The sequence below is a fragment of the Coturnix japonica genome, chromosome 6 (assembly GCF_054131305.1).
Source record: "Coturnix japonica strain WE chromosome 6, WE-NBRP24, whole genome shotgun sequence".
Classification (NCBI taxonomy): Eukaryota; Metazoa; Chordata; class Aves; order Galliformes; family Phasianidae; genus Coturnix; species Coturnix japonica.
Window position 1 is genome coordinate 34,810,817 of NC_140668.1, and position 12,143 is coordinate 34,822,959.

At 36.1% G+C, this 12,143-nt stretch overlaps 1 protein-coding gene across 7 annotated transcripts; it reads left to right on the forward strand.

Annotated features, from left to right (window-relative positions):
• The first annotated feature begins 608 nt into the window (after window positions 1–608).
• On the forward strand, window positions 609–11,975 carry LOC107319417 (hypoxanthine-guanine phosphoribosyltransferase-like). 7 transcript variants are annotated; one of them, XR_014947798.1, is made up of 11 exons: window positions 609–794; window positions 5,799–5,898; window positions 7,381–7,460; window positions 7,853–7,959; window positions 8,410–8,597; window positions 9,474–9,536; window positions 10,083–10,100; window positions 10,345–10,427; window positions 10,932–10,978; window positions 11,185–11,261; window positions 11,601–11,857. XR_014947798.1 is itself a non-coding variant. In XM_032447111.2 (11 exons), the coding sequence occupies exons 1-11, from the start codon at window positions 753–755 to the stop codon at window positions 11,646–11,648; spliced, it is 849 nt and encodes a 282-aa protein (XP_032303002.2). In that variant the 5' UTR covers window positions 609–752; the 3' UTR covers window positions 11,649–11,975. The 7 variants fall into 7 exon arrangements, 5 of the variants coding, with proteins under 5 accessions (XP_032303002.2, XP_085407974.1, XP_015729670.2 ...); XM_032447111.2 differs by having other exon boundaries at window positions 8,410–8,593; window positions 11,601–11,975; XM_015874182.3 differs by lacking the exons at window positions 609–794; window positions 5,799–5,898 and adding an exon at window positions 6,264–6,391 and having other exon boundaries at window positions 8,410–8,593; window positions 11,601–11,975.
• The last annotated feature ends 168 nt before the right edge of the window (window positions 11,976–12,143 follow it).

Genomic DNA, 12,143 nt, shown 5'->3' on the forward strand with positions numbered 1-12,143 from the left:
GGGGGGAAAAGAAGGAAGCATTTAAATGTTAATCAAAAATTATTTGCTTTCTATAGATTTTGGAGCAGAAGAACTTGGTCAGCTTCTAATGCTGCATCTCATCAACAGGGCAGATAAATTGTTCCTCAGACTGAATTTTTGAGCTACAACTAGATATAGAGTCCTTCTATACACAGTTACAGGGGGATATTCAGTGAGTATACAAGTAAAAAAATACTGGAGTCACCTGTAATGTCAAATAAATAAAGGAATTAGAATGTGGCCCAAAGTTATTGCTATGACTAAGGCATATTCAGTCAGTCCCTGTATTACGGTACGAACTTGTCAGAGATAATGTGTAACTCTGAGTTGTCTTCTCTTTGGATTGCAAAAAAGTCTAGAGATGTTCAATAAAATACACAAATTAGTATCTATGCACAAAAGCTGAGAATCGGATGTGCTTCAAAAAGAAGGAAGAGCTTTTTATCACTTTCAAATCAGCACTGAAGTAAATCAGAAACAAACAAAAAAATATCATGTCATACATGGTGACAAGTTACATTTAGAACTGATAGAATAATTGGTTGACACGTAAATTAGTTATTGAATATTTTATTTCTCTTCTTTAGATATCAGTAGAGACTACCCAAGGGGTTGCAGAAAGCCTAGGACTGCCTGGCTATCACTTCACCTGACCTGTGGATCCATTGTTTGACTTGAGTGTGGACCTCTCATGACTACAACCTCAGCTGTGATCTGGACACTTTGTCAACATGAGCTGCCATCCACAGGTCTGCCTTGCCTTCCTCCCTGAGGTACTGTAGGATTAAGCCCTGGCATGTGGGGCCCTTACCCTGCTTGTTATTACTGTGCTTGGCTCCTTGTTCTTTGGGCAGGTGCTGTCCCTTGCAGCTCCCTGGAAGCCTAATTCTCAACATTTCTATTTTGAAAATACAACTTGATATCATTATTATTTTTTTTTAATATAGTTAAACATAACAATATACTGTGTGTTTTAATTCAGTGCAGAAGCCTTTACTTTGAGCCTACTGACACAGCTGTGTAAGAATACTGTTATATCTCCTAGCTATCTAAACCTTATTTTTCTTTTAATAGATTGCCATGTTTTTGCTGGGTAGACTCACTATATGCACCATTTTATCCCCACAGAAACCTCAGTGTTAGTTACAGACTCTTACTAGCAGAGTCTTTATTGGTTTAAATTATTATACTGTTTCAGATGGGCTTTCATACCCTTTTCTGAATATAACCATAAAGATTAGAAGTAAATGCCCTTCTAAAGCTAATGGACTGAAATGATTTCATTAAGGCTAAATGCTGTCAGCAATGAAAAGCCTGAGTGAGCAGTATGGTCACAAACACTCCCTGTCTTAAAAGCTCCTTTTTCTACTGGATGCTAGTTTATATCTTATTGCAAGAAAGAATATTCGCAGCTATAACATCATGAGTTGTTGCCTAACATTTAATGAATGACACATTTTCACAGGCTGTAGAAAACAAACTGTTGCAAAAATTGTAACAGTCACGTTGTTACTATCAAGTAATAGAATAGAGATGTTCTGCTTGTGTTTCAAAGCATAAATCATATGTTGATACAAAGCAGATATCCTGGTAACTCAGTTTGTTCAGCAGTACTAAGCTGTCACTTACCCTCTGCTGAGCTCCAAGTACGCCATGTGCAAGGAAGACACATCTGCCAATGGTGTAAAAGTCATAACCTACCTTGTTTGCCAGCTTAAACCTTCAACAAGCAATCTTGCTTCAAGCTGTTCAGAAATGCATAGCTACATTCTTCATAGATGATCTCTTTGAAGTTCAGTCAGATACTGAAACTCCAGGTTTTTATTGGAGTAGTTTTATGCAAATATGTATGAGTTTAATGAAGCCCTGTAGAAGGTCTTCAGTTCAGGCAAGCTTTCATAAATCTTAAGTAAAATTCCTACAAGAATGGCTGTATATGCAGACAGATGTATTTTATATTATGGGTATTCAGTCTTATTAAAACTAAATCAACATCTTCAGACTGTGATATTTGCGTACTGGCAAAGCTGTTCAGTCCTGTGGAGCATGAAAGGATCCAGAAGCTACATACTAGCTTTCTTCTGTCTTTAAATGCTGAAAATCTGAATATTATATATAACAGAATATTGTTAATAATTAAAAATAATGAATAGATGTAAATAAATGGAAGAGTTTTAGGGTATTTTTAATTGTGACTTCTCTTTGGTATATATTTCTGCAGTATATTTTCAGGTCTCAGTAATAACATAATCATAAAGGGGTAAGAAGTAATCCTAAATCAACTATGTACAGTTCTGTCTTGCAATTCACATCAAATTCTTTCACTGCACTAAGAATGAATTCAGGAAAATAAATATCCAAGGAGAAATATGGATTTAATTGTTACTGTTGTTACACTGCTAAAAGAAAACAGCTGTAATCACATACTCAGCCATTGTTCAACAAATATTTCTATTAAACATCTCTGTAGTGAAGATGAGTCCAACTCCCCAAGATCCAAGCAGACCACTTCCTGGACCACCCATTGCTCCCTAGGTAAAACAATTCCACCAGCTTTTGGCAGGGGAGACACGCTGAACACTATGGCAGCTCTGGAACAACTCATATTTGCTCAATGACATATCAAACTAGAACAACCATTCTTTAACTTTCAAGTAAATAGAACACAATCTTTTTTAAATCATTAATTTGACCACTAGCTAATGACGACAATGTTTTGTTTTTTAAATGGCAATTTCCCAAAAATAACTTTGACCTTCGCTGCACACAGAAGTATCAAAAAAACTATGGTCAGCTCATTACAGGAGACAACAGGGGAATAGCAGACACATAAGAAGGTCAGAGGTGAAACAGAAGCAGTCATGAAAATAAACTTGCCGGGGTCATACAGCAAATAAACAGAGTGTCAGAGCTGTGAATAAAACCCAGAAGTTCTGACGCTTTGTCCTCATGCTCCATTCCCTCTGTCCTAACCAGATTCTCTCTCAAAATGACTTTCTGACACAGACAGTCCGGGAGACTGAAACACTTCTATCTACAAAATGTGCAAAAATGTGGCAAAATATCTTTAAAGATTTTCTACCAACAGCCATACCAACATTTACTTCGTGGTTGGAAAGATTTGGTCAATAAATATTGTGCACTTCCTCCATGTCAGCAATCAAAATGTCTGAGTCCTCAGAATTGGGAATGAAGAATTGAAGTTGGGGTGTTCACAATAAATATTCAAACTTAAATAGGAGTCACCTTTTACTGGGGTGTTTCCTTCAACTTCTGCCATCAATCAGTCTGTATTTCCTAAGCATTAGAGTAATAGAGGAGCTGCAAAATGAGAAAACCTTCTCAAACATGATATTTATAGATATTTAATATTGGCTGAGACCTAGATCACTTTTCTGCTTTAATAAAATAAATAACCTTATATGTTTGCTAACAGGAAAACAGCCAAGGAAAGTAGGAATGTTCATACCAATCAGTTTTTTTATGTAAAGGAACTACGTAATCTATAGTAGTGGAATACAAAGACTGAATATTGTGAAATTGTTTCTAATTTCCAACAGTAAATGTGCACTGTTTGGCATAGATGTGTTGTGTGTGTCTTCCAAACAGCCTTTTAGCAAGCTGGTTAAGCAGCTGGTCTTATCTATGACTTAAAGCATCCAACAAAAACAGATGTAGGATGGGATCCAAATTACTGAAATAGAAATGTTTCTATAGCATATTAATCAGTTTGCTTAATAATACATTAGTCACTGAATGAAAGTTCTCAGCATTAATTTAATGCTTTATCAGTCTCTTATAGTCCTTGAACCAAGTCTTCAGTGGTGCCAATGAGAGCAGCTCTCCTATAATCTATCGTTATACACACTCAGAAACTGGTCTAAATATTTAGGAGGCCTGTTTTAACGTACCTGACTTTATTTGTATTTCAGTGAGAGATCTGTATATATATATATATTACTTGAACATGGTCTTATTCTTGAAAGTGTTTTGTTTTTTATTTAAATAATTTTTCTTTCCTCTTGGCAAGAACTGTCATCTGTGGTAGAGGCTTCCCTCTAGTGGACATTTTCTCTGATGTTTTATTTGTAGTCTTGGTAAAATAACGGAACAGATGTAGAATGCATCCAGCAACATGAATTTGCTTCCCAATTTAAAGTAATTAAATGGAAGTGCTGGTCTGAACTTAACTTGTACGTGTTTCTTGAGAAGATTTAAAATAGCTGCAGCACTTAAGAGTCCCTTCAAACTGTAAGAAAATGTACAACTGTTTAGCAAACCTACAAGTATGTAAACAGCAAAATAATGTCCTCTAAAAATCGCTTATTGATTCAATAGATCAGGGAATGAATGAAAGGACAAAAGCAACATTGTTCTGCATTGACTGGTTCTTGTTTTACCACATTATCAGTGCTGATATAATTAGTCTAGGTAGTCAGGCATTGGAATGCACTGCCCAGGGAGGTGGTGGAGTCACAGACCATTGGAGTGTTCACGAAACATCTGGATGTTGTGTTGATGAATATGATTTAGCTGGGAAGTATTAGTAATGGTTGGACTAGGTGATCTTCTAGGTCTTTTCCAACCTTGGTAATTCTGTGATTCTGTGAATCTCCAGTCTCTTTGTACAGGCTACAACTACTGGCTGAACTTTTCACCTGTAAATTTAGAACATGATCATAAAAACTTTCACAGTAGCACTGATTTTCATAATGTAAATCTCTGACCAATAACAACTGAAACCACTATCACATCTTCTGGCATTTCAAGTAATTGCCCAGTGGTAGTGTATGCATTTACTGTTAGGGCTCAAATAAAGATGACGTGACAAGTAGTTTCCCCAGTTTCAGAGTAAGCAAAGGATTCTTGAATCAGCTTTAAGTGTAATGAAAGTGTATATTTTGCCCAGTGTTAAACTCAATTATTCCAAGCCTCAAAGAGTTTCCAGGATCTTTTCTTTCCTCACACAGGCTGTCAACCTGACTATTTCTTATGAATCCATTCAGAAAATACTGGATGCCACACAGTTGCCCATTTGGCACTTCCCACCTATGGGGATATAAGCAGAATAGACCTATTTCCCCAGTTTAATGAGGGAAATTTCATTCCAGCTGTACAGTTGACTACATCAGAAAGCAATGTCAAAACAATAATCTCTTAGGTTGCCATCCCAGGTTTCTGAAGCCAAATTACTACCTGTTAGAAAAGAGTGTGTTATACTAGAAAATAGGAAAGCATGGCTTTTCACAAGATAGGGAGTTCACTTATGTCAGGTAAAGAAAATGATACAAAATTCATGGAAGGAAGATAATGTTAATTGAATAAAAATAGAGGCCAAGTAGTCTCAAGGCATTAATAATTCCTCAGTAGTGCTACTATTCAAGATATCAATGAAAACTGTGGATATGCCCATTAATTCGCTTCAAAGACTGTTCCTGCAATATTCCAAGTGTTATCAGCAACGATCTAAAGAGCTTCTACAAATCTTCTTTTGTTGCCCTGTCCTTCCTCCCCACCCCCACCATGAAAACACTCATACAGCTGAATTAATAAAATGTACTCAATCTGGTAAGAACATTCTGTAACTCAATGTGTGCAAGCTGCCTTTAGCTCATTTTGTTAGTAGGATTAATTTTCAAAACTCTAAGACTTTCATGTTAATCCCAGATAATACTGGGTTTGGTACATTAAAATAATCAGATTACAGTGAATGTCAATGCCATTTGATTTAAAATGTTATGGAGTACAGTGCTGGAACTATCGACCTCTCTCCACAGAGTGATGACCTGGGTTCACCATGTCTCAACAGACACAGACCTCTGCTTCAAGTCACTGTTAAAAAGCTGGCTTTGTTTATCCAAACATTAGTTTTCTATGGTAAGTAAAAAGTAAATGTGTAGACTTTATTAAGGAAAAAATGACAGTAAAAATATTGTATAAGAAATGGGTATACAGAACTATCTTCTACACATACACCACTGAACTGCCACCTGCTATGAGCAATTAGCAGATCTGTGCTGCCAGTTAAAAAAATGCTATCCTACCCAGTCATTTTAACTAATTTGATTCATGTGCTTTCCTTTTGCATCCTTCATTCTCCGTTATATTTACTCTTGATTGGCTGCAGCAGGACTAATGCCCATTTTATTTCTGGTTAATCTAATTAAGTAAAAACCTGGGATTGTGATGTCAGTACATCAGTAGAAGGAAGTAACACTTCCTCTAGGAAGGATAGCGGGTCTGACCTTGCTAAGAAGCGGGTCACGATCTTACTGCAGGATGAAAATAAAGCAAGAAAAACTGCAATAACAACACCATCTCATTCTCTGGTAATACAGTTTAAAGTGAGATTATGGCTTGTGGATTGCAGGTAAGAAAACACGGCGCATTCGTATTATCTAACTGAAGAGAGCTTTGAAAATGGGGGGAAGGTTAATTACAGCAAGGGAAAAAAAAGTATGCTTTTAGAAATAGAAATATTGACTTTAATCACGTGTTTTAATCATATTGACTTTAGTCATAATGCTTTAAAGCATTATTTTCTACTTTTACTAAAAAAAATCATCTCTCATAGCAGCTTTTATAGCAGATATATGTTTTACACTCATTTATTTACTAATGTGACAATCTGTATTTAACCTTAATGTACTTACATTTGTGTTTTTTCATTCTGTGCTGATGAAACAACACGTACTTATGAATCCCACTGTATTTAATTGTTGTAGCTTGTCAGTTTCATTTTTTCCCCTTTGTAACTATGAAATCTGGCTACATCAGTAAAAGAACAGAAAACAAGAATGAATCCCACTTAAACAACTGATTCCTTGAGGTATAAGCTCATGATTAAAATTTCAATGACTTTGTGTTACAGCTTCATAGGCTTCTTTATTATAAGAGGAGTGTATATATATATAGTACTGCTGTACTATTTAGCATGTGCCATGATACAAGTGCTTTTGTGAGCCTGTAAGGCAGAGGCAGCATGTTGCTATGGCGATGTGGTTCTCAAACTGAGGCAATTCTTGATGTTTTGCTCACGAACCTTTCAGTAAACCTTACTTTCTTTAAACATAATAGAAAACAAAACATTACTGTAATGATTGTCTAAAAAAAACTGTCTTAATAAGCATGTTTATTAACCAAATTAAAAAGTATTAAACTGTGCTATTGGAGAAGATGTAAGCAACTGTCACCATGCACACCTGTATGCTTCAAGATCTGTTCCATAGTTACATTACCACTGGCAATGCTGTACAGCTGATACAAGTGTAACAAGTATCTCCTGCAAGATTAATAAGGCATAAACAAACTTGCTTTGAAAACAACCCCTCACCTGAGCTTTCATTTCACTGATTTCAGACATGAAGAAAACAGTAACTAAAACAGGCAAAACAGCAGCACTGACATACTGGGTTGTGATCAACTGCAAAACTATTCTTGTAAGTTTAACTGCAAATATCAAGGCCTTTTAATTTTGAGTACTTGCAGAATGCTTAGAATCTTTTCCTGGCTGAACAATGTGTGTTACCTTGTATTATGAATGACCTTCTAGTCTTTTGAAACAACTGTCCATCTTATTTTATCCATAAGTGGATTAATGGTCAATTCAGAAGGTGGTAATTGATGATCTTATTGCGACTGTCACAAATTTTGCAAGTCATAAACTATCTCTGCTCACTACGGTCCGTTTTTGTTCCCTGATTCCTAAGCGCTCATCTCTCCTAGGTGATCACAAGGTGATTTTCTTTCTTTCTGTGCTAGACTGGAAGGCTTTCTTCTTTTTCTCCCCTTTGAATGGCTCCATCTTCACTCTTAGTTATTTCCTTTTCAGATAAAAGATGAAGACAGTGGCTATAACAAAAACCTGTTCTGTATTCCTAAGCATTATGAAGAAGATATAGAAAGAGTCTTCATTCCTCATGGACTAATCCTGGACAGGTATGAGAATAATAAACAGCAGTGATATTGATGGCAATGACTAGCTTCCCCCCAAATGAAGAGGCTGATGCTCTATCCTGTCTGTATAGCCCACAAGAAGTATGGAAACCCTGTGGTTCTAAAATTAAGTTCTGCTCTAGAGTTTAATACAAGAAATGTTTTACAGAGAGGACTCTTCTATAACCTCAGTTAAGCTTCTGTTACCTCAAATATCTTTAAGCTTTCTGTTTCCGTGTTATTTAGACATAACTTCAATCAACAGTATTTCAGATAGAGTAGTTGTCATTTGGTGAACTTAACTGCACATGCGAACTAAGTTTCCAGGGTCTTAATGTGGTCACAGTTTTGTTACTTAAAAATAAACAATGGCACAACAAACACTGATGGACAAACAAACAAATATGATGTACAAAACACTCTAAAGAAATTGGGGTTTGTTTTTTCTTCCAGGACAGAACGTTTGGCTAGAGATATCATGCAAGATATGGGAAGCCACCACATTGTTGCACTCTGTGTCCTTAAAGGAGGCTACAAGTTCTTTGCTGACTTGCTGGACCATATAAAAGCACTAAACCAAAATGGTGATAAGTCAGTGCCTGTTACTGTGGATTTTGTTAGAATAAAAAGCTACTGTGTGAGTAAGTTTCTTTCACTTGGAAAATTGATTCTCCCCATATGTTGCCATTCTGAGCACTAAATATTTATATGGAAGTTCCATGAAAACTGAATTTATCATGTTAAGAGCAGTCTATGTACTGAAAACAGTTAGTAAATCAATTTACTGATCTGCCCAATGATCAGAAGAATATTGTAAGTTCACTGGAATTGATGTACAGATGGACACTTCATGTAACAAAGTCAGGGTCAGGTCTTTAATGTCCTCCTCTCCGGCCTGTGGTTTCTGTATAGATTCTATTCTCTTTCATATTGCACCCTTTCTTAAGAGGGAGAGTGGACAAGAGCTCAGCATCAGAGACCTACTTACTTTCTCTAGGTGCATTGCTTGTCATTACTACAGCGATTTGGTTTTGAAATCCATGTACCAGGGAAGGGGAAGCTTGCTGAACCAACCCTGGCTGGCCTGAGCCAACCACTGGAAAGCAATGACTCTCTCAGTGTTTTCTCTATTTCACCTTTTTGCTTTGAAGGCTTAAGCCCTGCGCACTGATACAAATGTATCGCATGCTAAATACAAAAGTTCGCAATATATTATAAATACTTCATAAAACTCTAAAACAAATTAGAAGTAACAAAAATAGCCGAAAGCCATTTGGTGCCTATTCCAGGAATGTGGATGTATTTTTGTTCAGAAGCATTCTGTGCTAACATGCCTGTGTTGATATTTCACATCCTTGCCTTGTTCCCAACAGCTCAAAAGCTCTTTCACTGAAGAAGTGCTTTGTAGAGCTGCAAGTACCATTTCACAGGCGAACAGCCAAAGCAGCACATGTTTATATACATGCAGTGCTGTATTTTTGAGCATATTTTGTGTGAATTCCATTTTCTCCTTCTAGAACGATTCACCTACAGAGAAAATCAGTATTGTTGGAGAAGAACTGTCCGCATTAAATGGGAAGGTATGAACGAGGAACTTTGGTTTTTAAGAAGGAGCAGTTCTTATGTATCCTCTAGGAAGTCTGCCCTTAAGATTTTTCTACTATATAAATAAGCTTTAAGTGGCTGTTTATATTAATGATAATTCACACGTTTAAACAGAGTAATTCCCAGTGATCTCAGTGGAAACTTAACATGATCAACACTGAAACACTTCTAAAAGTCCTGTTCTATGTTTTGGTTTTATTTTTTTCCCACCACAACCTACAGGAATGAACCGTCTTGAACTCATTTATGCAATATGTTCTCAGAATGTTCTTCCTATGCACGTGACCTGGTAGTTGTCTCAATGTTTTATCTTTATATACACAATTTCATTAGGACTCTTAGAAAAGCAACAAAATCCAACTATTTAAGTAATTCCAAGTAGCTATGTGACAAGCTCCTTTGAAATCTAATTACATCTTACATGTAAGTGAAATTTCTAATACAAACATTTTCTGTTTAATTTGCTGAAGTGCTTCATGTAACACTTTATTCTTTCCTTCCCTATGTTATTCTCTTTCTAGAATGTGTTAGTAGTAGAGGTGAGTAAAGATTTATTTTATATATATCCTCTAAGGGGGGAGGTGTTGTTCTGCCTACTTTGCAAGGTTAATATTAATTACATTTAAAACAACACTTAATCACATGTTAGCTAAAGCATGAATATCATCTTAATGCACTGTCAGGGCTGCTGTTTTTTTTTTTCTGCTTTACATTAATAGAGTGAAAATATGCTTTTTCTTTCAGACTTGAATGATCTTTTTTTTTTTTATTTATTTTTTTGAGGATATTATTGAGACTGGTAGAACAATGAAGGCACTGCTTTCAAAACTGAAGGACTATGAACCAAAGATGATAAAAGTAGTAAGGTATAATCACATGGTTATTTATTAATGCATGGTAACAAGATACAGGAAAATCACTCGTGAATAATTAGGATATGCACAAACACATTCATTGTTAAAATAATAAAGAAATTTCATGGCCTTTCTTGCTTAGTCTATAAAGACTGATAGATTCTCTCTCCCCTAAAATCTTTAAATGCTGCTTGGATTCCCCTATCAGTACTACCCTACTTTGCTGATACATGGCTATATGGAGGGAGGAACAAAAGATTTGCATACAGAATTGAAAAGAATTAAATGTAAAGCAGTAAATACCATTTGGACTTTTCTGATGACCCTAGATTCAAGCTTTCAATTATCTCTCTGTTATAAGGCTGAAAACTACTTCTACAACTGTTCAAATAAAACAATAAAATTATTTTAACTACACTACTATAGAAGATGATTGGGGAAGAGTGGAAGAAGCAAAGAACAGAGCTTGGATTATGACATTTTAAAACTCTTAACCTTTCCTCCTCTTTATTACAGCTTGCTCATTAAAATGACAAACCGAAGTCCTGGTTACAGACCAGACTGTAAGTAACTGATAAAGATGGCATAAATTCTAACCCCTATCATCAATTTTCAGCTCTGATTCTTAAATTTAATCATTCAAAGTACCTTGAAAGCAGGATGAAACATTTCTTAGCGTTACACTTAAACCGTATGTTGAATGCAAACTGTGTACCTAAAAGATATTTCTACTACCTAAAAAGACTTGTGGCGTGTGTTTGTCTTACAGATATAGGCTTTGAAATTCCAGATAAGTTTGTAGTTGGATATGCCCTTGACTATAATGAATACTTCAGAGATCTGAATGTAAGTACATACGAATGTTGTGTTCTAGTTCCAACAGGAGAATGCAAGTAGGAATTTCTTCTCGGAAAGGGTAGTTAGGCATTGGAATGCACTGCCCAGGGAGATGGTGGAGTCACCAACCATGGGAGTGTTCAAGAAACGTCTGGATGTTGTGTTGATGAATATGATTTAGCCGGGAAGTATTGGTAATGGTTGGACTAGATGATCTTCTAGGTCTTTTCCAACCTTGATAATTCTGTGATTCTGTGTGATTCTGTGGAATATAACTTAAAATAGTCTTTATATTACCTTTGAAGGTAAAGTTTGACTTAAGTTGTACTTCTTATTTATTTATTTTAGCACATTTGCATTCTCAAAGAGAAAGCCAAAGAGAAATACAAGATCTGATACCATGAGCCTACTGGAGTAAAAGCTCCCTGGCCTGGACTGTGTGTATGAAGAAGTGATCCGATCACATGCTTATTTCACTGAAGCACTACACTGAAGAATGAAATGTATTTGTAAAATACATTCATGTATTTGTAAAATATATTCATGTATTTGGTATTGACTTCTACTGGAACAACACGGACACAGAAAGGATGCGCGTGTAAATATGTCTGAGTTTTTATTTACTGTAAGGAACAATGCGTGCATTGTACACAAGCTATTTTAAGAATGTAAAAATATATGTAAGTAGTTAAATAAGCTAAATAAACACCTAGCGATACCTTCCCCCTGGGCTGAAGCCTCTCCTCAGCGGCCACCTCAGAACCTCTTTGAAAAGGCTGATAATAGCAGGACTAGGGGAAATGGTTTTAAGTTTAAAGAGGGAAGATTTAGGTTGGATGTTAGGGGGAAGTTCTTCACTAGGAGAGTGGTTAGGCCCTGGAACAGGCTGCC

Bases quoted from the DNA above. Each gene is read 5' to 3' on its own strand.
- LOC107319417 (XM_032447111.2), top strand. From the start codon at position 753: ATGAGCTGCCATCCACAGGTCTGCCTTGCCTTCCTCCCTGAG. The intron at 5,899-7,380 runs GTAAGTAAAAAG...CACTGATTTCAG, and splicing joins CCAAACATTAGTTTTCTATG to ACATGAAGAAAACAGTAACT. The intron at 7,461-7,852 runs GTAAGTTTAACT...TTTCCTTTTCAG, and splicing joins TCAACTGCAAAACTATTCTT to ATAAAAGATGAAGACAGTGG.